The sequence below is a fragment of the Vitis riparia genome, chromosome 2 (genome assembly GCF_004353265.1).
Source record: "Vitis riparia cultivar Riparia Gloire de Montpellier isolate 1030 chromosome 2, EGFV_Vit.rip_1.0, whole genome shotgun sequence".
NCBI classification, from domain to species: Eukaryota; Viridiplantae; Streptophyta; class Magnoliopsida; order Vitales; family Vitaceae; genus Vitis; species Vitis riparia.
In genome coordinates this window covers 17,024,688-17,051,098 of record NC_048432.1, presented here as the reverse complement: position 1 = coordinate 17,051,098, position 26,411 = coordinate 17,024,688, and the positions used below count along the sequence as shown (strand labels likewise).

General features: G+C 35.2%; 3 protein-coding genes across 7 annotated transcripts; all 3 read left to right on the top strand.

Annotated features, from left to right (window-relative positions):
- Nucleotides 1–53: 53 nt before the first annotated feature.
- On the top strand, nucleotides 54–10,535 carry LOC117933210 (puromycin-sensitive aminopeptidase-like). 2 transcript variants are annotated; one of them, XM_034854609.1, is made up of 33 exons: nucleotides 54–331; nucleotides 874–945; nucleotides 1,073–1,117; nucleotides 1,282–1,422; nucleotides 1,542–1,617; nucleotides 1,739–1,815; nucleotides 2,259–2,372; nucleotides 2,463–2,537; nucleotides 2,635–2,742; nucleotides 2,829–3,041; nucleotides 3,150–3,211; nucleotides 3,324–3,351; nucleotides 3,440–3,526; nucleotides 3,646–3,671; nucleotides 3,947–4,010; nucleotides 5,213–5,293; nucleotides 5,465–5,512; nucleotides 5,633–5,651; nucleotides 5,802–5,806; nucleotides 5,912–5,923; nucleotides 6,037–6,093; nucleotides 6,194–6,303; nucleotides 6,384–6,464; nucleotides 6,564–6,747; nucleotides 7,008–7,156; nucleotides 7,273–7,411; nucleotides 7,517–7,663; nucleotides 7,756–7,837; nucleotides 7,922–8,097; nucleotides 8,407–8,517; nucleotides 8,613–8,729; nucleotides 8,813–8,884; nucleotides 9,101–9,415. In XM_034854609.1, exons 1-33 carry the CDS (start codon nucleotides 254–256, stop codon nucleotides 9,179–9,181), a joined length of 2,937 nt encoding a protein of 978 aa, XP_034710500.1. In that variant the 5' UTR covers nucleotides 54–253; the 3' UTR covers nucleotides 9,182–9,415. The 2 variants fall into 2 exon arrangements, with proteins under 2 accessions (XP_034710500.1, XP_034710495.1); XM_034854604.1 differs by lacking the exons at nucleotides 54–331; nucleotides 874–945 and adding an exon at nucleotides 10,447–10,535 and having other exon boundaries at nucleotides 1,079–1,117; nucleotides 9,101–9,183.
- Nucleotides 910–24,547, top strand: LOC117933186 (puromycin-sensitive aminopeptidase-like). 4 transcript variants are annotated; one of them, XM_034854586.1, is made up of 34 exons: nucleotides 14,793–14,869; nucleotides 15,170–15,271; nucleotides 15,807–15,887; nucleotides 16,011–16,055; nucleotides 16,218–16,358; nucleotides 16,448–16,523; nucleotides 16,644–16,720; nucleotides 17,163–17,276; nucleotides 17,367–17,441; nucleotides 17,539–17,646; nucleotides 17,733–17,945; nucleotides 18,054–18,115; nucleotides 18,180–18,207; nucleotides 18,296–18,382; nucleotides 18,502–18,527; nucleotides 18,804–18,867; nucleotides 20,066–20,146; nucleotides 20,498–20,545; nucleotides 20,668–20,686; nucleotides 20,837–20,841; nucleotides 20,947–20,958; nucleotides 21,061–21,117; nucleotides 21,217–21,326; nucleotides 21,407–21,487; nucleotides 21,587–21,770; nucleotides 22,030–22,178; nucleotides 22,295–22,433; nucleotides 22,537–22,683; nucleotides 22,776–22,857; nucleotides 22,943–23,118; nucleotides 23,428–23,538; nucleotides 23,634–23,750; nucleotides 23,834–23,905; nucleotides 24,123–24,547. In XM_034854586.1, exons 2-34 carry the CDS (start codon nucleotides 15,194–15,196, stop codon nucleotides 24,201–24,203), a joined length of 2,946 nt encoding a protein of 981 aa, XP_034710477.1. In that variant the 5' UTR covers nucleotides 14,793–14,869; nucleotides 15,170–15,193; the 3' UTR covers nucleotides 24,204–24,547. The 4 variants fall into 4 exon arrangements, with proteins under 4 accessions (XP_034710488.1, XP_034710482.1, XP_034710477.1 ...); XM_034854591.1 differs by lacking the exon at nucleotides 15,170–15,271 and having other exon boundaries at nucleotides 14,760–14,869; XM_034854581.1 differs by lacking the exon at nucleotides 14,793–14,869 and having other exon boundaries at nucleotides 15,003–15,271.
- Nucleotides 10,200–12,290, top strand: LOC117930776 (probable aquaporin NIP5-1). The gene is given in 5 exon segments (XM_034851498.1): nucleotides 10,200–10,211; nucleotides 10,447–10,621; nucleotides 10,624–10,865; nucleotides 11,025–11,086; nucleotides 11,776–12,290. Coding segments are annotated over 5 exon segments (675 nt in total). The 3' UTR covers nucleotides 11,960–12,290.
- Nucleotides 24,548–26,411: the final 1,864 nt, after the last annotated feature.

The following is a 26,411-nucleotide window of genomic DNA, read 5'->3' as shown; positions in this document are numbered from 1 at the left end:
CTTTTTTTTTTTTGAATTTTCGTGTCCATACTTTGAATTATCCATATCCTTATAAAAACAGAGTGAGACTGTTTCTACTCTATTTCCTCTGTGTTTTCCTGTGGGTCTTTCTGATCTGGGTTTTTGGGTCCCTCTTGTGGGGTTTTGCGGTTGCCTGTGGGCTTTAATCATCTGGGTCTACTCTACTTTTATTTTTATGGGTTTGTAATAGTTCGGTTTTTGACAGTAGTATTGTGTGGGGATTTTGAACTGAATGGCTCGGTTGATTCTTCCGTGTAAAGGTTCAGGTTTGGCAAGGACGGGTCTTTTGGGTTTGATCTCCTCTGCGCCTGTGATTCCTCAATCTCATTTCCATTTTTATCATTTTTTATTAATCTAGTATACTGTTGGTTTGATTGCAAAGAAAAATGTAGAAACGAAAATCCTGGGGTTAGTAACTGATTGGGTTGAAGTGTCTGTTGCAATATTCCAAGAGGAGCACGAGGGTTCATTGAGGTTGCCATCTTTGTTGTGGCAATAGTAATATCTTTTGCCTGGTTATTTTGAACCGGGTTTAAAGTGCTAGTAATGGTGTTTAGTTTTCTTGTTAAAGCTGTTTCTTTTTTCCGTCTCTGTTGTGGCAATAGTAATATCTTTTGCCCTCTGTGGTGGTGATATTTAGTTTTCTTGTTAAAGCTGTTTCTTTTTTCTTATTTGTTTCTTAGAGAATAGCATATTGGTATATTGGTTTAAAATTTTTTAAATTTGGCATGCTTCTCATTTGTTTATCTTATGTTTGCTCTGTAACTGAATCCTCGTGGCCTTACAAAATGCATCGAGCTTTTTCCTTATAAGTATCTTGACTCTTTCCACTTGTCTTTTTGCAGCTCCAAGCCCTGTGTTGTTAGTTCCCTTAAACATTCAGCAAAGAATATCTCTAGATATAGGCAATCTCTTAACTTAGAGGTTTGTTTTTTTTTTTTTTTGGTATAGGGAAGTTTGAATTTTTGCCATGTGTTGCTTTTCTGCATTTAATACCTTTGAATTGGTGAGGAAGATGGCTGAATTCTGATCATCCATCAATTTTTTCTAGGTTTCACATCGGAGAAATTACCGGTTTCCTCATCCATCATTATATGTAAGTTGATGTGTTGCATTAAGCCTCTCCCTGTTCTCTAACTTGGGTTTTCCTTAAATCATTGTGCCTCAGTATTGTATTGAGTATCATCAGACTTTTTTTGCCTGCATGGATTCATGTAGTATTTTGCTTCTTGTGTTTATGATTCCTTCGCCTTGTTTCAGAGGGCTAAGCAAATCAGCAGGAGGTTTGTCTGCTCAGTTGCAACAGAAAGCTTACCAAAGCAAGTTGAAGAATCCAAAATGGATATGCCAAAAGAAATCTTGCTGAAGGATTACAAGCTTCCTGATTACTACTTTGATACGGTATAAAATTGTTTAAAATAGAACACATATTTTTTTTGATTGGAAAAATAGAACACATATATTTGTTAGGTCTTTGAATTGGCTTGTGTTCTTATGCACTTCTTGAACTGCCACTTCAGATGGATTTGAATTTTTTGTTGGGTGAGGAGAAAACAACTGTCTATTCAAAAATAACTGTCTTACCCAGAGTTGAAGGTAGTAATTTAACAGCCAAGATCCAACCTCTACTCTTTTTATGTTTTCTCTAAGTTTCTTGCTTGGCTTTGAATCTCATTTTTTTAGATTGAAATAATAATGACTTTATCTCGTGGTGCAGGTTCTCCTTTCCCACTGGTATTGGATGGGGTAGATCTGAAGCTTGTTTCAGTAAAGGTCAACAGCAAGGAACTTAAGGTATGTAATTTTTAGGTGGCCTTTCTATGCTTTTTGTCTTAGTGCCTCTATTGCGCAACACAATGCATTTGTTTATCAAAGTTCCTCCAGATTATAGCACAATGCTTGTAAATGGGTTTTCCTCACTTCTTACCACAGAGCTTTTTTATATGTAGAAATATTAATTTTACCTTTTTTTTTCTTGTGACCTTATAAATTTATGTTCATTTTTTTCATGGAATAAAAGGTATGAAATGAATTGGATTAAAAATAAAAATACCATGTGAAATATTCAATTTTCCCATTTTTGATATTTTCCTAAAAATTCTAGGCACTTCTATATAACTATTTAATGCATTGTTGAAACATTCTTAGATGTGTGTAATTTCTGAATTTCCATTTCTCAATGTTATTTGTATGAGTTAGCACTTCCTGCTTGCAACTTGGTTGTTAATGTGTTTCAGGAAGAAGATTATGTCCTGAGCCCCCGCCATCTGACACTCCCATCACTTCCAAGTGGTGAATTTACTCTGGAAATTGTTACTGAGATATGTCCACAAAAGAACACATCATTAGAGGTGAAACATGTTTTCTATGCATCATGATGTTCTTCTTGTACTACATCTGGTTTGTCTCCATCTTCACATTGTCAATATTTCTCATTGCAGGGCCTTTACAAGTCATCCGGGAATTTCTGTACACAATGTGAAGCAGAGGGTTTCCGAAAAATTACATTCTACCAGGTTGATATTTTTGGAGGATTTATTGATCATAGTGTCTTGTTTCTTGACCTTTTAATATGTGTTACTCTTAATTGATGCATTTGATTTGTACTATTAGGATCGCCCTGATATTATGGCAAAATACACATGCCGCATTGAAGGCAATAAGTCATTATACCCAGTATTGTTGTCTAATGGAAATCTCATAGAGCATGGAGACCTTGAGGTGAATTTTACTTATTGTTGAGAAAAGGATTTTGATTTGAACTATTAGTTGTTTATTATTGATGTCTTTTTCTTGTTCTGCTGCAGGGTGGCAAACACTATGCCATTTGGGAGGACCCCTTCAAGAAACCTTGTTACTTATTTGCTTTAGTTGCTGGACAGTTGGAAAGCAGAGATGACACTTTTGTTACCCGTTCAGGCCGAACTGTATCCTTGAGGATCTGGACCCCAGCACAAGATGTACCCAGGACTGTCCATGCCATGTATTCCCTTAAAGCAGCCATGAAATGGGATGAGGATGTCAGTTACTTCTTTTGAGCTCTTTTGCACCACATATATAGCCTTAAAGCTAGCTCATTGATTTTGATTCTAAAGAATTGTCTACTCTGTTTTTTGTCCCTGAAACAGGTTTTTGGTCTTGAGTATGACCTGGATCTGTTCAATATTGTGGCGGTTCCAGATTTTGACATGTATTTGCATTCTCCTTTCAATAATCTTTCATGTATATGATTATGTTAGATTATTACATTTTTATTTTATTTATTGCACACTGATACTGTTTATTTTGTAATTGATTGCCAGGGGAGCCATGGAAAACAAAAGTTTGAATGTATGTTCTCTGACCATTTTATGGGTCATTATATTTAATTTCTTCCATTTGATCTTCTTAGATTTATGATGGGAGTCCTTTTCAACAGATTTTCAATTCCGAGCGTGTCCTGGCATCTCCAGAAACTGCTACGGATGCAGATTATGCAGAAATTTTGGGCGTTATTGGTCATGAGGTAGGTTATATGCTGCATCAAAAATATGTAGTTGTATAAGTTGTCCATCACTATGTCAGTATTCTTGAATTCGATGAATTGAATTCATAATGATTTTGGCTTCCTTGACTTTCATGCAGTATTTCCACAACTGGACTGGTAACAGGTTGGCTTATAACCCCTAATCTCTCTCTATGTATTGAAACTCCCTAGTTTTCGAATGTTTTTAAAACTTTTTTATCTCATCCTTTGGACTTTTAATATGACCATCACACTTGTTTGAGATTGAAACTGTGAACTGGAACTTGATGCTGTCTCTTAATATGGACTTGCTATTCACTTGTAATGGTAGTTATTTTTGTATTTCTTTTTTCATCTAGAATCTGAAGTTTTGGGTTGCATTGCAACTTGTGTTGACTATGTATCTAAAAACCATTGCAGAGTGACATGTCGTGACTGGTTCCAGCTCAGCTTAAAGGAAGGTCTTACAGTTTTCCGTGATCAGGTCTGTACTTAGTTACTAAGGTTATGTGTGGTTGACTGGATAGAATTAGATAAGATACATGTTCTAGGATATCATTTCTAATAGGATATGATATCTTTAGATATTATATTCAATGAAACTGATATTCTTAGATGTTATATCCAATGGGATACCTTATGTGATGCTCATGTTTAATGTGTAGAAAGAATAAAAAATGAAATAAAAAGCATATTGCATTTCAATATTCAATGTTTTAAAAATAAAAGTTATATTTTGTCCTAATGCTTGTTATTAAAAAAATATGAATTCTCTCTCATGTTCAGGGAATTGTAAATTATCTACAATTTACAATTGATTAAATAATTTTTTTATTTCTTTGTTAATAATATTTATGATAAAAATATTTTAAATTTATAAAGAAAAGAAAAAATATTATATTATGTTGTTAAATATATAAAAGCATTTCTTATATATTAAATATGATATTAAATAAGACTATACAGTAATATTATTTTAGGTTTTATTGTACACATTTTTTAATTCTTTACTTTTTAGAACTTTTTTTTGGCAAAAGAGTAATATAAAAAATTGAACAAAAGATAAGAAAACGAATAAGAGGAATAAATTTACAATCCCTAGGATATTCATATTTCATGACTAAACTTAGGAGCGGATATAAAAAAGGGGTTGGTCAACATTTATCTTATTGCATGTTTGGTTGAACACGAGATATGATAACTGATGGGATGACTTATCTTATCTCATTGACAACCAAACACGGCCTAAATGTTTTGCAACCTTTTCCAAAATACAAAACTACAATGATATTAGTATAAGCTAGGAAAGGGGCAAGTACAAGGATGAGGTACATCCTTGCAGGTAGAAGTGCAAGAAGAAAGAACTATAAGTATAAGAAATGACATTCAACCAGAACCTAGATGGTGAAGAAACTCAGGAGGTCGGGTGGAAGCCAAAATATGCTCCTTTCTTGGACAGTGTATCAGCTTCCTGCCTCCTGGTTAGTCAACCTAAGCTTTCAAGTAAAGGTGTAACCCACAGATCAGTACGGATCCATTACCTGACATCACCATCATCCATAACTTTGTGGCACTTTCCCTCCCTGTGACTTTCAAGATAGAACTTTGATATAACATGAAACTCTATCTTTTATTTATTTAGTTTACTGAAATTAACGAATTTAAACTTATTTATTTAACTGGCAGGAATTTTCATCTGACATGGGAAGCCGCACAGTAAAGCGAATTGCTGATGTTTCAAGGCTTCGAAATTATCAATTTCCACAGGTTCATTATTTTGGGCCAACTTTTAAAATATGCCCTTAATCTAAATATGCCATTTAGACCAATTGTGTGACTATTACCCTATAAAATCTATAATATCACAATGTTTTGATTTTCAATATGGTGCATCAATGTTCACTTTTAATTTCTATTAGTCATTTAATAATTTTCCAGGATGCTGGTCCGATGGCACATCCTGTACGGCCACATTCTTACATCAAGGTCGGAATTGTGTTCTTTATCTAATAACTTTTTCTTGTAAAGATATTACCTCACCCTAAAACATTCCTTACTATTTGCTTGTAAACTGTGTTTATAATATTGCTTTTTTCCCCTTGACAGATGGACAACTTCTACACAGGTAAGTTTGTGTTTTCTGCGATTTGATGTGCGTCATGCAAATATTTTTCTTTTCATGTCAACTTGTTTGAACGTTTGGCCATTTGACGGTTTTTTCTATGTTGGATATGATCATCATTGATTTGGGGCATTTGCTGACTTCAACTTGCAGTCACGGTACATTTTACCAATCTGTTTGCAATTTTTTAAAATTCAATATTTCTTGTTTGTTTATTCTTGGAAATATAGTAACTTTTTCTTCTTTTATCTTTTTGATTACAGGTGTATAAAAAGGTGTGACTTTTCTCCCTCCTCCTGGGGCCCAGGAAGGAGAAAAAAAAAGAAAAAAAGAAAGAAAAACTGCTGTGAATGTGTTATTGATGTCTTTTTATTGTCCAACTTATTAGGGTGCTGAAGTTGTCAGGATGTACAAAACCTTGCTAGGGAGTCAAGGGTTCCGAAAAGTAAGAACATGATCTAATTCACATATGATTGATTATTTACTTTAAATAACGATGTTGCCTCATCTTTGGAAAGTTAATCTTTACTTTCTCCACATTTCAGGGCATGGATCTTTATTTTAAGAGGCATGATGGGCAAGCTGTAACCTGCGAAGATTTCTTTGCTGCCATGAGAGATGCAAATGATGCAGATTTTGCTAATTTCTTGTTGTGGTATGAGCTTGTCCTCTTCTGTTGTTAATATTCATCAAATTGCATTGATGCTTACGCTTTGGAATGGGATAAAACTGCAGGTACTCCCAAGCTGGTACGCCTCTCGTGAAGGTCACTTCTTCCTACAATGCTGAAGCCAGTACTTACTCTTTGAAGTTTAGGTATGGATGCCTAGGAATCTTCTTACAAGAGTATCAACTTTCCTGTTTTTTGAGTTATTACATCTTTGATAACTTGTTTTTGATGGGGCATCCTCTCAGTCAAGAGGTTCCACCAACTCCAGGACTGCCAGTGAAAGAACTAATGTTCATTCCTGTTGCAGTAGGTTTCCTGGACTCAACTGGCAAGGAGATGCCTCTCTCATCTGTGTATCATGATGGGACTTTGCAGTCTGTTGTGAGCAATGATCAGCCAACTTACACTACAGTTCTTCGAGTAACAAAGGTCAGTTCTGAAATCACCATGTAAGACTATGGTTGCAAGATCTGCATCTCTTTATGTTGTCACCTCTGGATGTGACTGTTGCTCGCATCAGGTGCAGGCATGACTTTTGATGTCTTGCTTAATCCTTAAATCTGAAGGGCAACCTTCAGGAACATGGAAGATTAGGAATTAAGCCTGAAAAAGAAAACCAGTGAATAGAAGAAGAATTTGTGTGTATCAATTGTTTTTCCTATAACAACTTTTATATTGGTATTATGCAGAAAGAAGAAGAATTTTTGTTCTCTGATATATCTGAGAAGCCAATTCCATCTCTTTTGCGGGGCTACAGTGCTCCTATTCGTCTGGACACTGATCTCACGGACAGCGATTTGTTTTTCCTTCTTGCTCATGATTCAGATGAGTTCAACCGGTACATCTTTGCCATGTCTTATTCCTTATTTTTACAGTATGGTTAAGCAATTAATATAAGTTTCTTACTGGTTTCTTCTTTTCCTTTTTCTTCTCTTGTTCCTTGTGTCTCTCTAGTTGGGAGGCTGGGCAGGTGTTGGCAAGGAAGCTGATGCTCGGTTTAGTGGCTGATTTCCAACAAAATAAACCATTGGTTCTGAATCCAAAGTTTGTGCATGGGCTCAAAAGCATACTTCTTGACTCAAGCTTGGATAAAGTATTTATGAAGTAGTGTTTCTTTTCTTAAATAGAATTTTGGACTTTTTTTTTCCCTCTGTTTGGTTTATATGCACTACACCAACTTGAATTTTTCTATGTCCAGGAATTCATTGCAAAGGCAATAACACTGCCTGGTGAAGGGGAGATCATGGACATTATGGAAGTTGCCGATCCTGATGCAGTGCATGCTGTTCGATCTTTCATCAGGAAGCAGCTGGCGTCTGAACTGAGAGCAGAGCTCCTTAGCACAGTATGCTATCTTCCAAGGAGTAACTATTTTTTATTTCCACTTCTATATTAACCTTTGTCTAGAAATTAACTTTGCCTTTATATATTAAACAGGTTGAAAAGAATACGAGCTCGGAGGATTATGTGTTTAACCATCCTAATATGGCTAGACGTGCACTGAAGAATGTTGCCCTTGGTCTGTGTTATTCAGAATGATTTTTCATAAGAGAGATTTAATCAAACTTCAGTACTAATTGTATCTTTCTTTTGCATTATATAGGATATCTTGCATTATTGGATGATCCAGAACTCACCGAGCTTGCATTGCACGAATATAGAACTGCTGCAAATATGACTGAACAGTTTGCAGCTCTGGCTGCCATAGCCCAGATTCCTGGTAAGACCCGTGATGATGTATTGGCTGACTTCTACAGCAAGTGGCAGCAAGACTTTTTGGTAAGCCTCTAGCTCAGTAACTCTTGGTTGACCTGTATAGCTAAATAATCTGTAAAAATTTGTAGTTGAAATGCTCAGTAGCTTACAAGATATTTAAAAAAATTCTTTATTATAGCAAGAATATGTAATTAATTTGCTTTATGTCCTGGACAACTAGTTTTTCTGATTCAGTTCATTGAGGTCCTATCATTTTTTTTTTAAATCATGAGAAGACACAATCCACAGTAGGGACTAGTCATCACCCAGGCTTGCAAATTTGGTCTACTGATTTCCTAGTAAAGTTTTCAAATTGGTTTCATTTTCTTTCAGGTTGTCAATAAATGGTTTGCCCTTCAAGCCATGGCAGACATTCCTCAGAATGTTGAGAATGTTCGTAACCTCTTAAACCATCCAGCTTTTGACTTACGTAATCCAAACAAGGTGAGTGACCTCCCTCTCTTGTATATGCACACCTCCATGCACGTACAGACAAGTGCACATCAGATTATTGAACTTGGGATATCCCCATAAAACAGGTATACTCGCTGATTGGAGGATTCTGTGGATCTCCTGTGAATTTCCATGCAAAGGACGGGTCAGGCTATAAGTTCTTGGGAGAAATGGTGGTGCAACTGGATAAGATCAACCCTCAGGTTTGCTGGGAGTATTTCCCATCATGGCTTCTCATTATTTAATGTTTTTGTATTACATACTTTTTCCCGTTCGCCATCTGCAGGTGGCCTCTCGCAGGGTGTCTGCCTTCTCAGGATGGAAGCGTTATGATGATACTCGGAAAAGCCTTGCGAAGGTAAGAAAGGCCTTCCCACCATCGCCTCATATGTGCGATCCAGTTCATGTTCTTTTTAAATTTGTTCGTCACACCACACATATAACTATTATCTGACCTCACATCAACATACAAACACTGATATATATACACAGATACATACAATTTCTTATTTTATTTTTTTAAAAAGAGCCCACCTGATTATCATAGTGATGTTTAAATTCTGGTGTTTTACAGGCACAGTTGGAGATGATAGTAGCCTGCAATGGACTGTCTGAGAATGTGTATGAAATTGCCTCCAAAAGCTTAGCTGCTTAAGAGTATATTATTTTACCTCCACTCTTTTTTATCAGGCTATGAATCGGTCAAACTGTGTTGTGGAAATCTGGTTTCCCATATAGAAAATATAAATATTATGACCAGGATGTGTTGTGGTTGGTGGGATCTTTAATAAAATATGATATCCCCCTCACACTTCACATACTGGTGGAAGTGCCTTGTGTTATAGAAACTATTTTCATCATGGAGATCTTTTTGTGTTTTGGACTTCAATTACTTTGGCCCTGTTTCAGAACTGTTCTTGGTTCATAGTGGTTTGTTTTGTCAAGGGAACGAACCTACCTTTGATAATATAAAATTCATTACAAGTTGAGGAAAAAAATATCTCATCATAAGGATATGTTTCTCTGTTTAATATTAGATGAGGGAAGAAAAATCATCCCATGGCCATACATATTTGACTGATACACACCTTGGCTTTAATTAATGGTGAAAAATAATGGGGGGCTTTCCAAGGGGATGTTGTGATCTTAATGTGCACAGTGGATATATGCCTTAAACAAAAAGTGGGGGTCAACCCACTAATCACGATTGAATCACACCACCAGGTAGGCCATGTGAAATTTAATTTTTCTAGATGAATTAAATTGACTTAAGTCTTAATCTCTTGCCTAAAATTAGGTTTAAGTGCCTATCTTCCTCACCAATGTCCATGATACTTCTTAAATGTTTCTTCAACTACCATTCAACCCTTTTTTGTTTTGCCATGAAAACAAGGTCTCAAAATATAAGTTGATGGTGAGACTTTTGTCCCTAAATTTGATTGTTTGATGGATTTATATCCAAGAAGGAGAAGAATATTCAATCATGAATGAAAAAATAAAAAGAGAGGATTAGGGGATAGGCGTAGGTTTTCTAAATAGATGTGAGTAAAAGCTTTCTATGAATCATGATAGGTCACTCCTATCTTCTTTCAAGCCCTTCTTATTAGGTATAGACATTTATACTTCTCCCAAACCCTTCTCATTAGGTATAGACAAGATGGGTAGTCGAAAAAATGGGTCCCCATGTACTAAAATATCATATCATGATCTAAGGGAGGTTTTGACTTATTCCTAGTTCCTACCGAACCCATATTTTTCCCAGGAATATTAATTTAACTAGGTATCATCGGTTCATATTTCTTTTGATGTGTCTCATTTTTTGGATAAAGTTTTAGTTACCCATACTCCTTTTCATTCTATATGGTGGTGGGTCCTAAATAATACACAATATGTGTGTTGTGGGGTTAATTAATTGGGCAGCTTGGAGCAGAGTTTGTGGGAACCTTCATCTTGATATTTGCAGCGACGGCGGGACCCATCGTGAACCAGAAGCACAGTGGGGTGGAGACTCTGATAGGGAATGCGGCATGCGCTGGGCTTGCGGTGATGATAGTGATTCTTTCCACAGGCCATATCTCAGGAGCTCACCTCAACCCCTCCTCACGATTGCCTTCGCCGCGCTTCGTCACTTCCCGTGGGTGCAAGTTCCGGCCTATATCGCAGCACAAGTTTCAGCATCCATCTGCGCTTCCTTCGCTCTCAAGGCTGTTTTCCACCCTTTCATGTCCGGTGGTGTCACCGTCCCTTCGGTCAGCATTGGGCAGGCCTTCGCCCTTGAGTTCCTTATCACTTTCAATCTCTTGTTCGTTGTCACCGCCGTCGCCACGGATACTCGAGCTGTAAGTATATATAATCCTGATTTAAGGTTTTCCGAATTGCTTCTCCACCGTCTTAATTCTTTTAGTTTTTAAGTTCAAGTTGACTTAATATATAGTATTGTTTTTAATACCTAGCAAGTTAACAAACCCAAGGTCTTAAATTAATTGATAACGTAACAGGTGGGGGAGTTGGCTGGTATAGCGGTTGGAGCTACTGTTATGCTGAACATTCTTGTGGCAGGGTCAGTATTTTTTTTTTCTTGCCATTTTTAGCTTTTTTTTAATTGAGAAAACTTAGGTTTTATCGGATAAAACTTAATACTTACTATTTAATGACTTAAAAATATTTTAAATTAAATTATTAACTTAAAATTTATTATTTAATTTTTTTTAAATATTAAAATTATTTGATAAAATTTATTTTAAATCATCAAATCGATATATTTATTTTTATAAATTATAATTAAGGTAAACGTGATCAAATAACAATGAAGAAGATAGTGAAATATCAAAGATATTATAAAGATAATTATAATAAGTTTGAATAAAAAAATAAAATGAAGATGTAAACTTAATAATAAATTAATTACTTTTACTTATTGTTTAAAATTATTTTTTATTTTAAATCCACTAAATTGTTTTATCAAATATAGTTGATTTAATGACTTAAATTCAATTATTAAATTATTTAAGTTATTAAATTGGTTTATTGTTCATCACTTAGAATGAGATTTAAATTTTCTCGTTTAATTTTTTTTAACGAAATATGAATAAAGTTAAAATATTTAAAAACTTAAATATAAAAAAATAATTTTTATGGTTTATACTGTATAAAAATATGATAGAGAAATTCTCTTTCTAGATGCATAGTATGGTATGGGAGGTGTAAAATAATAATAATAATAATTGGGAACTGAATTTGATGTGGCAGGCCGTCGAGTGGTGGTTCGATGAATCCAGTGAGGACTCTGGGGCCGGCCGTGGCAGCAGGGAATTACAGGGCTATATGGATATATCTGGTGGCTCCTACGCTAGGGGCGGTGGCGGGGACAGCTGTCAAACTCCGAGCGGATGAGGGTGAGCAACCTCGCCAGGTCAGGAGCTTCCGTCGCTAGGGCTAGGCCCCTCCTCCTCCTACTACCTACGTATTGTATCAGTTATTGGTGGTGAGTGTGTTATAGTAGACGATAGCTTTCTCCATAAAAGCTTAACAATAAAAGTGGAAGTGACGCAAAGTCCACGTCCCAGCAGTTTAGCTTGGCTTGTCAAATAATGTTGCTTGTCTTCTTTGTCTTAGCGGCCACATCATTGTGATGTGGGACGCCGGGGCGGTGCTTCTCTCTAATCTCTATAGTTCAACCCCCCTTGGAAAAAGACAACGTATGTTTCTGTGTGTGATTCTCGTGATGATAATGTTAATAAAGTACTGATCGTGTTTTGGTACTATTATGTCTCATTTTTATTTTTTATTTTGGCCCTTATTACCGGCTTCATTCCTTTTTAGATATATTATTCATAACCCTTGTTTCTTCCTCCTCATTCACTCAATTCAAAGTAGATGTACCATTGTCATTGTGTAGGGTTCAAAATTGGAATGTATGATATGTACCGTGGATTCAAATCTTACCGATTTAAACTTTTAGAAAAATTATTTGTATAATATATAGACCAAAGAGCGAGGCCTATGTTCTCATGATATAGTTTTGCCCTAACCATAGGCATGGCTCGAAAAAATAGACCAAATTCTTGACCTTTCGACCCTTTTATGCTTTTTGTTGAGGCTCATGTGTCTCAATCCCGTCCGTGGGGCTGAAGATGCTTTGGCTGGTTTTGTTGTCAACTGGTGGGCCAAAGATGGGCAGCTCCTGCTAAGGCCTTGGGGTCCATTGAAAAGGGTCTTTTATTTCTGTTTTGAAAGGAAAGGGGCTGAGAAGAAATTTGGGAGAAAAGGGTTGCATACGTGTAACGATGGTTCTTTCATAAAAGCTGCCTCATGTGTAGATGACTTGAATTGTTATATTTCTCCATCATTTTTAGCTTAGGATGAGCGTTATACTTGTGTTTCCTCTCACCCCACCCCCCATTTTTGAAATCTTTTTGTCTTTTTTTTTTTTCCCTAATTGTATAATGTTATAGAAGTCCTGAGTTATTTTAAATGAATGGGATGAAGTTGGGATGGAGGGTAACTCATCTGGAGCTGCACCCGATTGTCATTCCTAGTCAAGTGATTAATATCAATGGTATGATATTATATGACCCTAAAAAAGGAGATAGTCAATATGGTCAATGGACTTATAATAGTTGTCCTAAACCAAGTGTCACCTCTTGTCATTTTTCATATCAATTCGACTTGTAAAGTTGTGCAACTTCATTAAGTGACAACTTTACTAATTTGTTATATTAGTAGCATGCATAGTGAAGTGTGTTGGTATAAGGAGATTAGCCAATGCACTCTACTACACCAACCTTATTGTTCTATCCTCCCTTAGCAATGCAATCAACTTATGAATGGCTAATGCAAATAACTTAATTGGTTTGTCATACCTTATTTTCACTCACGACATTGTACTGTTGGTAAAATTATGTAGGGAAAGGCTAGTGGAAGAGATTACATTGGCTTTGCCTTTATAAATTTGACAAAAGTTAAAGCCAAAAAAAAAAAAAACTTTGAACTAAGTTATGACTTGATCATTTTTAGGTACATTTGGAAACTTAGAAAATTATTTTAATCCAGTCAATGTTTCAAACAAAATAGAATATTAATACTATTTTAAGTTCAAACCATTCTCTTTGCATTCAACTTGTATCCATAAAAAACCTTCCGACATAACATTTGTAAAATGGCAAAATTTAACTTTTTACAATTTACCACGTACTTAAATTAGATTAATTGAAAAAGTAATTATCTCTCCTTAAGAAATAAATTGAAAACTATCAAATGTAACATTTCAAAATTTTTTAAATGGTATTTAAAAAAATAACATTTCAAAGGTTTAAGACATAATTTAAAAGATAAATTAGTATGCAATAACAAGATAATTCAAAAAAAAAAAAAAACCTTTAAGAGAAATTCAAAGCATCGTCAAATCTTTTCCCAATTATCAAAGAATCTTCAATTTCTTTGAAAATCTTTAAATCGTCGCAATTTTCAAACTTATAAGTTTCAAACTTCAAGATTCAAATCTAAAAAAAAAGTCTTCCATTTGAATTTGCCAAACCTTTTGTCAACACTACTCAAGTAAAAACTCAAGTCAACTCAAAACTCAAATCACATCAAGTTAAGGTCCAAGTTGAAGTTCTATAACATCAAAATTTAACAAACTTTTCATTGAAGATCAAATTTCTTTGAGTCCTCTACCAATGATTGAAAGGAAGAATTAGAGGACATAACAGGAATTACACTCACATCATTATTTTAATCAGTAAAATTATCGTTTAACCTTAAATTTTTCTTTCACAAAAATTCATTAGCACAATTTTGATACATAAAATAACCATTTAACAAAACATTTTTAATACTAATATATATATATATATTTAAAAAAATTAGAATTGGACTACACTTTAACTCCTAGTAATTAGTAAAAGGCAGATAATAAAATGTCTTTCTATCAAGATTTTTTATTAATAAGCCCTCAGCTCTCTTCAACCAAAACCCAACCCGGTTCTAAATGGGCTGTATATTCAAACCCATCCATGTCCCACAAAAAATGGGCTGGGCTAAGGATGAACAAAAATGGACTCGGCAAAGGGTTAGACAAACAGGCCTATTACTTGCTTAGACCTGCCCAATATTAAACCTGAATTTAGCCCTAGCTTGGCCCAACCCAAAATGATCTGTCCCATGATTGGCACATACTAAGATTTTGATTATAATTTTTCTTTAAATAGATAAAATATAGAAATATCTTTCGTTTTTGGGGGGTCGCATATCATTTCATCATCTTAGGTTTTCGCGAAATCCCGTGTTTCTCTTTCTTCTTCATCTGATCGGGGTGATCTCGGCAATCCATTTTTCTCAGAAGGTCTTTATTTTTTCATATTTATTTTTATTTGTTTGAATCTTCCACTGAAGTCAGTGTTTTTTCATCTCCTTTTTTTTTTTTTTTGAATTTTCTTGTCCATAATTTGAATTATCCATATCCTTATAAAAACAGAGTGAGACTGTTTCTACTCTATTTCCTCTGTGTTTTCCTGTGGGTCTTTCTGATCTGGGTTTTTGGGTCCCTCTTGTGGGGTTTTGCGGTTGCCTGTGGGCTTTAATCATCTGGGTCTACTCTACTTTTATTTTTATGGGTTTGTAATAGTTCGGTTTTTGACAGTAGTATTGTGTGGGGATTTTGAACTGAATGGCTCGGTTGATTCTTCCGTGTAAAGGTTCGGGTTTGGCAAGGACGGGTCTTTTGGGTTTGATCTCTTCTGCTCCTGTGATTCCTCAATCTCATTTCCATTTTTATCATTTTTTTTTATTAATCTAGTACACTGCTGGTTTGATTGCAAAGAAAAATGTAGAAATGAAAATCCTGGGGTTAGTTGATTGGGTTGAAGTGTCTGTTGCAATATTCTAAGAGGAGCACGAGGGTTCATTGAGGTTGCCATCTTTGTTGTGGCAATAGTAATATCTTTTGCCTGGTTATTTTGAACCGGGTTTAAAGTGCTAGTAATGGTGTTTAGTTTTCTTGTTAAAGCTGTTTCTTTTTTCCGTCTCTGTTGTGGCAATAGTAATATATTTTGCCCTCTGTGGTGGTGATATTTAGTTTTCTTGTTAAAGCTGTTTCTTTTTTCTTATTTGTTTCTTAGAGAATAGCATATTGGTATATTGGTTTAAATTTTTTTAAATTTGGCATGCTTCTCATTTCTTTATCTTATGCTTGCTCTGTAACTGAATCCTTGTGGCCTTACAAAATGCGTTGAGCTTTTTCCTTATAAGTATCTTGACTCTTTCCACTTGTCTTTTTGCAGCTCCAAGCCCCGTGTTGTGTTAGTTCCCTTAAACATTCAGCAAAGAATATCTCTAGATATAGGCAATCTCTTAACTTAGAGGTTTGTGTTTTTATATGGTATAGGGAAGTTTGAATTTTTGCCATGTGTTGCTTTTCTGCATTTAATACCTTTGAATTGGTGAGGAAGATGGCTGAATTCTGATCATCCATCTATTTTTTCTAGGTTTCACTTCGGAGAAATTACCGGTTTCCTCATCCATCATTATATGTAAGTTGATGTGTTGCATTAAGCCTCTCCCTGTTCTCTAACTTGGGTTTTCCTTGAATCATTGTGCCTCAGTATTGTACTGAGTATCATCAGACTTTTTTTGCCTGCATGGATTCATGTAGTATTTTGCTTCTTGTGTTTGATTCCTTCACCTTGTTTCAGAGGGCTAAGCAAGTCAGCAGGAGGTTTGTCTGCTCAGTTGCAACAGAAAGCTCACCAAAGCAAGTTGAAGAATCCAAAATGGATATGCCAAAAGAAATCTTCCTGAAGGATTACAAGCTTCCTGATTACTACTTTGATACGGTATAAAATTGTTTAAAATAGAACACATATATTTGTTAGGTCTTTGAATTGGCTTGTGTTCTTATGCACTTCTTGAAATGCCACTTCAGATGGATTTGAATTTTTTGTTGGGTGAGGAGAAAACAACTGTCTATTCAAAAATAACTGTCTTACCCAGAGTTGAAGGTAGTAATTTAACAGCCAAGATCCAACCTCTACTTTTTTATGTTTTCTCTAAGTTTCTTGCTTGGCTCTGAATCTCATCTTTTAAGATTGAAATAATAATGACTTTATCTCGTGGTGCAGGTTCCCCTTTCCCACTGGTATTGGATGGGGTAGATCTGAAGCTTGTTTCAGTAAAGGTCAACAGCAAGGAACTTAAGGTATGTAATTTTTAGGTGGCCTTGCTATGCTTTTTGTTGTAGTGCCTCTATTGCGCAACACAATGCATTCGTTTATCAAAGTTCCTCCAGATTATAGCACAATGGTTGTAAATGGGTTTTCCCCACTTCTTACCACAGAGCTTTTTATATGTAGAAATATTAATTTTACCTTTTTTTTTTCTTGTGACCTATAAATTTATGTTCATTTTTTTCATGGAATAAAAGCTATGAAATGAATTAGATTAAAAATAAAAATACTATGTGAAATATTCAATTTTCCCATTTTTGATATTTTCCTAAAAATTCTAGGCACTTCTATATAACTATTTAATGCATCGTTGAAACATTCTTAGATGTGTGTAATTTCTGAATTTCCATTTCTCAATGTTATTTGTATGAGTTAGCACTTCCTGCTTGCAACTTGGTTATTAATGTGTTTCAGGAAGAAGATTACGTCCTGAGCCCCCGCCATCTGACACTTCCATCACTTCCAAGTGGTGAATTTACTCTGGAAATTGTTACTGAGATATGTCCACAAAAGAACACATCATTAGAGGTGAAACATGTTTTCTATGCATCATGATGTTCTTCTTGTACTACATCTGGTTTGTCTCCATCATCACATTGTCAATATTTCTCATTGCAGGGCCTTTACAAGTCATCCGGGAATTTCTGTACACAATGTGAAGCAGAGGGTTTCCGAAAAATTACATTCTATCAGGTTGATATTTTTGGAGGATTTATTGATCATAGTGTCTTGTTTCTTGACCTTTTAATATGTGTTACTCTTAATTGATGCATTTGATTTGTACTATTAGGATCGCCCTGATATTATGGCAAAATACACATGCCGCATTGAAGGCGATAAGTCATTATACCCGGTATTGTTGTCTAATGGAAATCTCATAGAGCATGGAGACCTTGAGGTGAATTTTACTTATTGTTGAGAAAAGGATTTTGATTTGAACTATTAGTTGTTTATTATTGATGTCTTTTTCTTGTTCTGCTGCAGGGTGGCAAACACTATGCCATTTGGGAGGACCCCTTCAAGAAACCTTGTTACTTATTTGCTTTAGTTGCTGGACAGTTGGAAAGCAGAGATGACACTTTTGTTACCCGTTCAGGCCGAACTGTATCCTTGAGGATCTGGACCCCAGCACAAGATGTACCCAGGACTGTCCATGCCATGTATTCCCTTAAAGCAGCCATGAAATGGGATGAGGATGTCAGTTACTTCTTTTGAGCTCTTTTGCACCACATATATAGCCTTAAAGCTAGCTCATTGATTTTGATTCTAAAGAATTGTCTACTCTGTTTTTGGTCCTTGAAACAGGTTTTTGGTCTTGAGTATGACCTGGATCTGTTCAATATTGTGGCGGTTCCAGATTTTAACATGTATTTGCATTTTTTATTTTATTTATTGCACACTGATACTGTTTATTTTGTAATTGATTGCCAGGGGAGCCATGGAAAACAAAAGTTTGAATGTATGTTCTCTGACCATTTTATAGGTCATTATATTTAATTTCTTCCATTTGATCTTCTTAGATTTATGATGGGAATCCTTTTCAACAGATTTTCAATTCCAAGCTTGTCTTGGCATCTCCAGAAACTGCTACGGATGCAGATTATGCAGCAATTTTGGGAGTTATTGGTCATGAGGTAGGTTATATGCTGCATAAAAAATATGTAGTTGTATGAGTTGTCCATCACTATGTCAGTATTCTTGAATTTGATGAATTGAATTCATAATGATTTGGGCTTCCTTGACTTTCATGCAGTATTTCCACAACTGGACTGGTAACAGGTTGGCTTATAACCCCTAATCTCTCTCTATGTAATGAAACTCCCTAGTTTTCGAATGTTTTTAAAACCTTTTAATCTCATCCTTTTGCACTTTTAATATGACCATCACACTTGTTTGAGATTGAAACTGTGAACTGGAACTTGATGCTGTCTCTTAATACGGACTTGCTATTCACTTGTAATGGTAGTTACTTTTGTATTTCTTTTTTCATCTAGAATCTGAAGTTTTGGGTTGCATTGCAACTTGTGTTGACTATGTATCTAAAAACCATTGCAGGGTGACATGTCGTGACTGGTTCCAGCTCAGCTTAAAGGAAGGTCTTACAGTTTTCCGTGATCAGGTCTGTACTTAGTTACTAAGGTTATGTGTGGTTGGCTGGATAGAATTAGATAAGATACATATTCTAGGATATCATTTCTAATAGGATATGATATCTTTAGATATTATATTCAATGAAACTAATATTCTTAGATGTTATATCCAATGGGATACCTTATGTGATGCTCATGTTTAATGTGTAGAAAGAATAAACAATGAAATAAAAAGCATATTGCATTTCAATAGTCAATGTTTTAAAAATAAAAGTTATATTTTGTCCTAATGCTTGTTATTAAAAAAATATGAATTCTCTCTCATGTTCAGTGAATTGTAAATTATTTACAATTTACAATTGATTAAATAATTTTTTATTTCTTTGTTAATAATATTTATGATAAAAATATTTTAAATTTATAAGAAAAGAAAATATTATATTATGTTGTTAAATATATAAAAGCATTTCTTATATATTAAATATGATATTAATAAGACTATACAGTAATATTATTTTAGGTTTTATTGTACACATTTTTTAATTCTTTACTTTTTAGAACTTTTTTTTGGCAAAAGAGTAATATAAAAAATTGAACAAAAGATAAGAAAACGAATAAGAGGAATAAATTTACAATCCCTAGGATATTCATATTTCATGACTAAACTTAGGAGCGGATATAAAAAAGGGGTTGTTCAGCATTTATCTTATTGCATGTTTGGTTGAACATGAGATACGATAACTGATGGGATGACTTATCTCATCTCATTGACAGCCAAACACGGCCTAAATGTTTTGCAACCTTTTTCAAAATACAAAACTACAATGATATTAGTATAAGCTAGGAAAGGGGCAAGTACAAGGATGAGGTATATCCTTGCAGGTAGAAGTGCTAGAAGAAAGAACTACAAGTATAAGAAATGACATTCAACCAGAACCTAGACGGTGAAGAAACTCAGGAGGTCGGGTGGAAGCCAAAGGCGTATGCTCCTTTCTTGGGCAGTGTATCAGCTTCCTGCCTCCTGGTTATTCAACCTAAGCTTTCAAGTAAAGGTGAACCACAGATCAGTACGGATCCATAATCTGACATCACCATCATGCATAACTTTGTGGCACTTTCCTGGACTGTGACTTGCAACATAGAACTTTGATATAACATGAAACACTATCTTTTATTTATTTAGTTTACTGAAATTAACGAATTTAAACTTCTTTATTTAACTGGCAGGAATTTTCATCTGACATGGGAAGCCGCACAGTAAAGCGAATTGCTGATGTTTCAAGGCTTCGAAATTATCAATTTCCACAGGTTCATTATTTTGGGCCACTTTCAGAATATGACCTTAATCTTAATATGCCATTGAGACCAATTGTGTGACTATTACCCTATAAAATCTATAATATCACAATGTTTTGATTTTCAATATGGTGCAACAATGTTCAGTTTTAATTTCTATTAGTCATTTAATAATTTTCCAGGATGCCCACAGGTTCATTATTTTGGGCCACTTTTAGAATATGACCTTAATCTTAATATGCCATTGAGACCAATTGTGTGACTATTACCCTATAAAATCTATAATATCACAATGTTTTGATTTTCAATATGGTGCAACAATGTTCAGTTTTAATTTCTATTAGTCATTTAATAATTTTCCAGGATGCTGGTCCGATGGCACATCCTGTACGGCCACATTCTTACATCAAGGTCGGCAATTGTGTTCTTTATCTAATAACTTTTTCTTGTAAAGATATTACATCACCCTAAAACATTCCTTACTATTTGCTTGTAAACTGTGTTTATAATATTGCTTTTTTTCCCCTTGACAGATGGACAACTTCTACACAGGTAAGTTTGTGTTTTCTGTGATTTGATGTGGGTCATGCAAATATTTTTCTTTTCATGTCAACTTGTTTGAACGTTTGGCCATTTGATGGTTTTTTCTATGTTGGATATGATCATCATTGATTTGGGGCATTTGCTGACTTCAACTTGCAGTCACGGTACATTTTACCAATCTGTTTGCAATTTTTTAAAATTCAACATTTCTTGTTTGTTTATTCTTGGAAATATAGTAACTTTTTCTTCTTTTATCTTTTTTATTACAGGTTTATGAAAAGGTGTGAGTTTTCTCCCTCCTCCTGGGGCCCAGGAATGACAAAAAAAAAAAAAAAACTGCTGTGAACGTGTTATTGATGTCTTTTTATTGTCCAACTTATTAGGGTGCTGAAGTTGTCAGGATGTACAAAACCTTGCTAGGGAGTCAAGGATTCCGAAAAGTAAGAACATGATCTAATTCACATATGATGATTATTTACTTTAAATAACAATGTTGCCTCATCTTTGGAAAGTTAATCTTTACTTTCTCCACATTTCAGGGCATGGATCTTTATTTTAAGAGGCATGATGGGCAAGCTGTAACCTGCGAAGATTTCTTTGCTGCCATGAGAGATGCAAATGATGCAGATTTTGCTAATTTCTTGTTGTGGTATGAGCTTGTCCTCTTCTGTTGTTAATATTCATCAAATTGCATTGATGCTTACGCTTTGGAATGGGATAAAACTGCAGGTACTCCCAAGCTGGTACGCCTCTCGTGAAGGTTACTTCTTCCTACAATGCTGAAGCCCGTAGTTACTCTTTGAAGTTTAGGTATGGATGCCTAGGAATCTTCTTACAAGAGTATCAACTTTCCTGTTTTTTGAGTTATTACATCATTGATAACTTGTTTTTGATGGGGCATCCTCTCAGTCAAGAGGTTCCACCAACTCCAGGACAGCCAGTGAAAGAACCAATGTTCATTCCTGTTGCAGTAGGTTTCCTGGACTCAACTGGCAAGGAGATGCCTCTCTCATCTGTGTATCATGATGGGACTTTGCAGTCTGTTGTGAGCAATGATCAGCCAACTTACACTACAGTTCTTCGAGTAACAAAGGTCAGTTCTGAAATCACATGTAAGACTATGGTTGCAAGATCTGCATCTCTTTATGTTGTCACGTCTGGATGTGACTGTTGCCCACATCAGGTGCAGGCATGACTTTTGATGTCTTTCTTAATCCTTGAATCTGAAGGGCAACCTTCAGGAACATGGAAGATTAGGAATTAAGCCTGAAAAAGAAAACCAGTGAACAGAAGAAGAATTTGTGTGTATCAATTGTTTTTCCTATAACAACTTTTATATTGGTATTATGCAGAAAGAAGAAGAATTTTTGTTCTCTGATATATCTGAGAAGCCAATTGCATCTCTTTTGCGGGGCTACAGTGCTCCTATTCGTCTGGACACTGATCTCACGGACAGCGATTTGTTTTTCCTTCTTGCTCATGATTCAGATGAGTTCAACCGGTACATCTTTGCCATGTCTTATTCCTTATTTTTACAGTATGGTTAAGCAATTAATGTAAGTTTCTTATCGGTTTCTTCTTTTCCTTTTTCTTCTCTTGTTCCTTGTGTCTCTCTAGTTGGGAGGCTGGGCAGGTGTTGGCAAGGAAGCTGATGCTCGGTTTAGTGGCTGATTTCCAACAAAATAGACCATTGGTTCTGAATCCAAAGTTCGTGCATGGGCTCAAAAGCATACTTCTTGACTCAAGCTTGGATAAAGTATTTATGAAGCAGTGTTTCTTTTCTTAAATAGAATTTTGGACTTTTTTTCCCTCTTTTTGGTTTATATGCACTACACCAACTTGAATTGTTCTATATCCAGGAATTCATTGCAAAGGCAATAACACTGCCGGGTGAAGGGGAGATCATGGACATTATGGAAGTTGCCGATCCTGATGCAGTGCATGCTGTTCGATCTTTCATCAGGAAGCAGCTGGCGTCTGAACTGAGAGCAGAGCTCCTTAGCACAGTATGCTATCTTCCAAGGAGTAACTATTTTTTATTTCCACTTCTATATTAACCTTTGTCTAGAAATTAACTTTGCCTTTATATATTAAACAGGTTGAAAAGAATAGGAGCTCGGAGGATTATGTGTTTAACCATCCTAATATGGCTAGACGTGCACTGAAGAATGTTGCCCTTGGTCTGTGTTATTCAGAATGATTTTTCATAAGAGAGATTTAATCAAACTTCAGTACTAATTGTATCTTTCTTTTGCATTTATATAGGATATCTTGCATTATTGGATGATCCAGAACTCACCGAGCTTGCATTGCACGAATATAGAACTGCTGCAAATATGACTGAACAGTTTGCAGCTCTGGCTGCCATAGCCCAGATCCCTGGTAAGACCCGTGATGATGTATTGGCTGACTTCTACAGCAAGTGGCAGCAAGACTTTTTGGTAAGCCTCTAGCTCAGTAACTCTTGGTTGACCTGTATAGCTAAATAATCTGTAAAAATTTGTAGTTGAAATGCTCAGTAGCTTACAAGATATGTAAAAAAATTCTTTATTATAGCAAGAATATGTAATTAATTTGCTTTATGTCCTGGACAACTAGTTTTTCTGATTCAGTTCATTGACGTCCTATCATTTTTTTTTTAAATCATAAGAAGACACAATCCACAGTAGTGACTAGTCATCACCCAGGCTTGCAAATTTGGTCTACTGATCTCCTAGTAAAGTTTTTAAATTGGTTTCATTTTCTTCCAGGTTGTCAATAAATGGTTTGCCCTTCAAGCCATGGCAGACATTCCTCAGAATGTTGAGAATGTTCGTAACCTCTTAAACCATCCAGCTTTTGACTTACGTAATCCAAACAAGGTGAGTGACCTCCCTCTCTTGTATATGCGCACCTCCATGCACGTACAGACAAGTGCACATCAGATTATTGAACTTGGGATATCCCCATAAAACAGGTATACTCGCTGATTGGAGGATTCTGTGGATCTCCTGTGAATTTCCATGCAAAGGACGGGTCAGGCTATAAGTTCTTGGGAGAAATGGTGGTGCAACTGGATAAGATCAACCCCCAGGTTTGTTGGGAGTATTTCCCATCATGGCTTCTCATTATTTAATGTTTTTGTATTACATACTTTTTCCCGTTCGCCATCTGCAGGTGGCCTCTCGCATGGTGTCTGCCTTCTCAAGATGGAAGCGTTATGATGATACTCGGAAAAGCCTTGCGAAGGTAAGAAAAGCCCTTCCCATCATCGCCTCATATGTGCGATCCAGTTCATGTTCTTTTTAAATTTGTTCGTCACACCATACATATAACTATTATCTGACCTCACATCAACATACAAACACTGATATATATACACAGATACATACAATTTCTTATTTTATTTTTTAAAAAAGAGCCCACCTGATTATCATAGTGATGTTTAAATTCTGGTGTTTTACAGGCACAGTTGGAGATGATAGTAGCCTGCAATGGACTGTCTGAAAATGTGTATGAAATTGCCTCCAAATCCTTAGCTGCTTAAGAATCTATTATTTTACCTCCACTCTTTTTTATCAGGCTATGAATCGGTCAAACTGTGTTGTGGAAAGCTGGTTTCCCATATAGAAAATATAAATAATATGACCAGGATGTGTTGTGGTTGGTGGGATCTTTAATAAAATATGATATCCCCCTCACACTTCACATGCTGGTGGAAGTGCCTTGTGTTATAGAAACTATTTTCATCATGGAGATCTTTTTGTGTTTTGGACTTCAATTACTTTGGCCCTGTTTCAGAACTGTTCTTGGTTCATAGTGGTTTGTTTTGTCAAGGGAACGAACCTACCTTCGATAATATAAATATTCATTACAAGTTGAGGAAAAAAATATCTCATCATAAGGATATGTTTCTCTGTTTAATATTAGATGAGGGAAGAAAAATCATCCCATGGCCATACATATTTGACTGATTCACACCTTGGCTTTAATTAATGGTGAAAAATAATGGGGGGCTTTCCAAGGGGATGTTGTGATCTTAATGTGCACAATGGATATGTCTTAAACAAAAAGTGGGGTTCCCCACTAATCATGATTGAATCGCACCACCATGTAGGCCATGTTGAAATTTAATTTTTCTAAATGAATTAAATTGACTTAAGTCTTTATCTCTTGCCTAAAATTAGGTTTAAGTGCCTATCTTCCTCACCAATGTGGGATGCTTCTTAAATATTTCTTCGACTACCATTCAACCCTTTTTTGTTTTGCCATGAAAACAAGGTCTCAAAATATAAGTTGATGGTGAGACTTTTGTCCCTAAATTTGATTGTTTGATGGATTTATATCCGAGAAGGAGAAGAATATTCAATCATGAATGAAAAAATAAAAAGAGAGGATTAGGGGATAGGGATCAATTTGGGTATTATAAATATGAGGGGATAAATGGGAAGGAAGAAAATATAAAGAAAAAATGAAAAAAATAAAAATAAAAATAAAAAGTAATAAAAAAAATTATATTTAAAATTAATAAATTATTTTTGTACTTGTTCTTTTATCTATTATATTAATTTCTCACCTACATAAAAGATGAAGAATTTGAAAATTCATTAACTTTTAATTAATTTCTATTTTATTTTATTTTTTAATATTTTCATGATAAATGAAACATGAGATTTTGATTTTATTTTTATTTTTTTTTTCTTACTACTTTTGATATTAAGATACCAAAGTAAAGTTTAATTAGGAATGAGAATGGGAATTCCATCATGAGCTTGTGAAGTCAAAAATAATGAGTATTCCTAACCCCACCTCAAGCAAAGACCCCACTTGGTGGCCAAAATCAATCAAAATCCAATATAAGTAATTAGGGTTTAAGGACAAAGAAAAATATTATTATATTGAATTTTTCCTATATTATATTTTAAATGATCATATGCCACATTTATTAAAAAATAAAAATTAAAAATGTGACCAAAAAATAGGAAGAAAAGTGCTAAGTACATTGTTGTAGGAATTATTTGCAAGATCAAATTATAAAGGAGTTCATTATGAACAAAATGGAGCAACACAAAACCCAAATAGAAGACCATGAATCTTGGTGGGTGGGACCATGGCCAAACCAAACCAAACCCACCAACCCATAAGTCCCATAGGCCCCTTGTGGTGGACCCAAGACCCAAACCTTAGAAATTTAGCCTTTTCCTATATGTAGGTGAACCATAAAGTTGAGGAGTACCCATGAAGTGAGAAAAGGTAAAAATCTTAGGAGGGTGCCCCAAAAAGATAGGGCATCAATTTCAGAGAGATTAAAAAGTGGGGCAATTGAGTGGTGAAGTTGGTTTTAACCTTTAGGCGGCGACTAAAGGTAGAGAGCTTTAGGGGTGGGACCCGGGGCTTACTCACCAAGGACATCAAGAAGTGGATGGGCACACGTGCACACTTTGACAAAAGCCAAGCAGAACTATATTAATCAAAAGTGTAACTAAACTAACAAGAAACTATAGTTTAATTTTGGCATAATTTTAATGGTCCCCTTTATGTTACACATTTACCCTTTGCAACCCCATGAAATTGCACCTATTTTTCAAGTCTATAAAAAGCCTTTATGAAGCTTGGGTGCATTCACCAACTTCAACTCTACTAATTTTAGAGCTAATTGAGCTAGCACCATCTCATAAGTTACCTACCATTTTCGATAATAAAACCGTTTAGCAAGAAAAAAAAAAACATCGTTAATATCAATTTGAAACAAAGA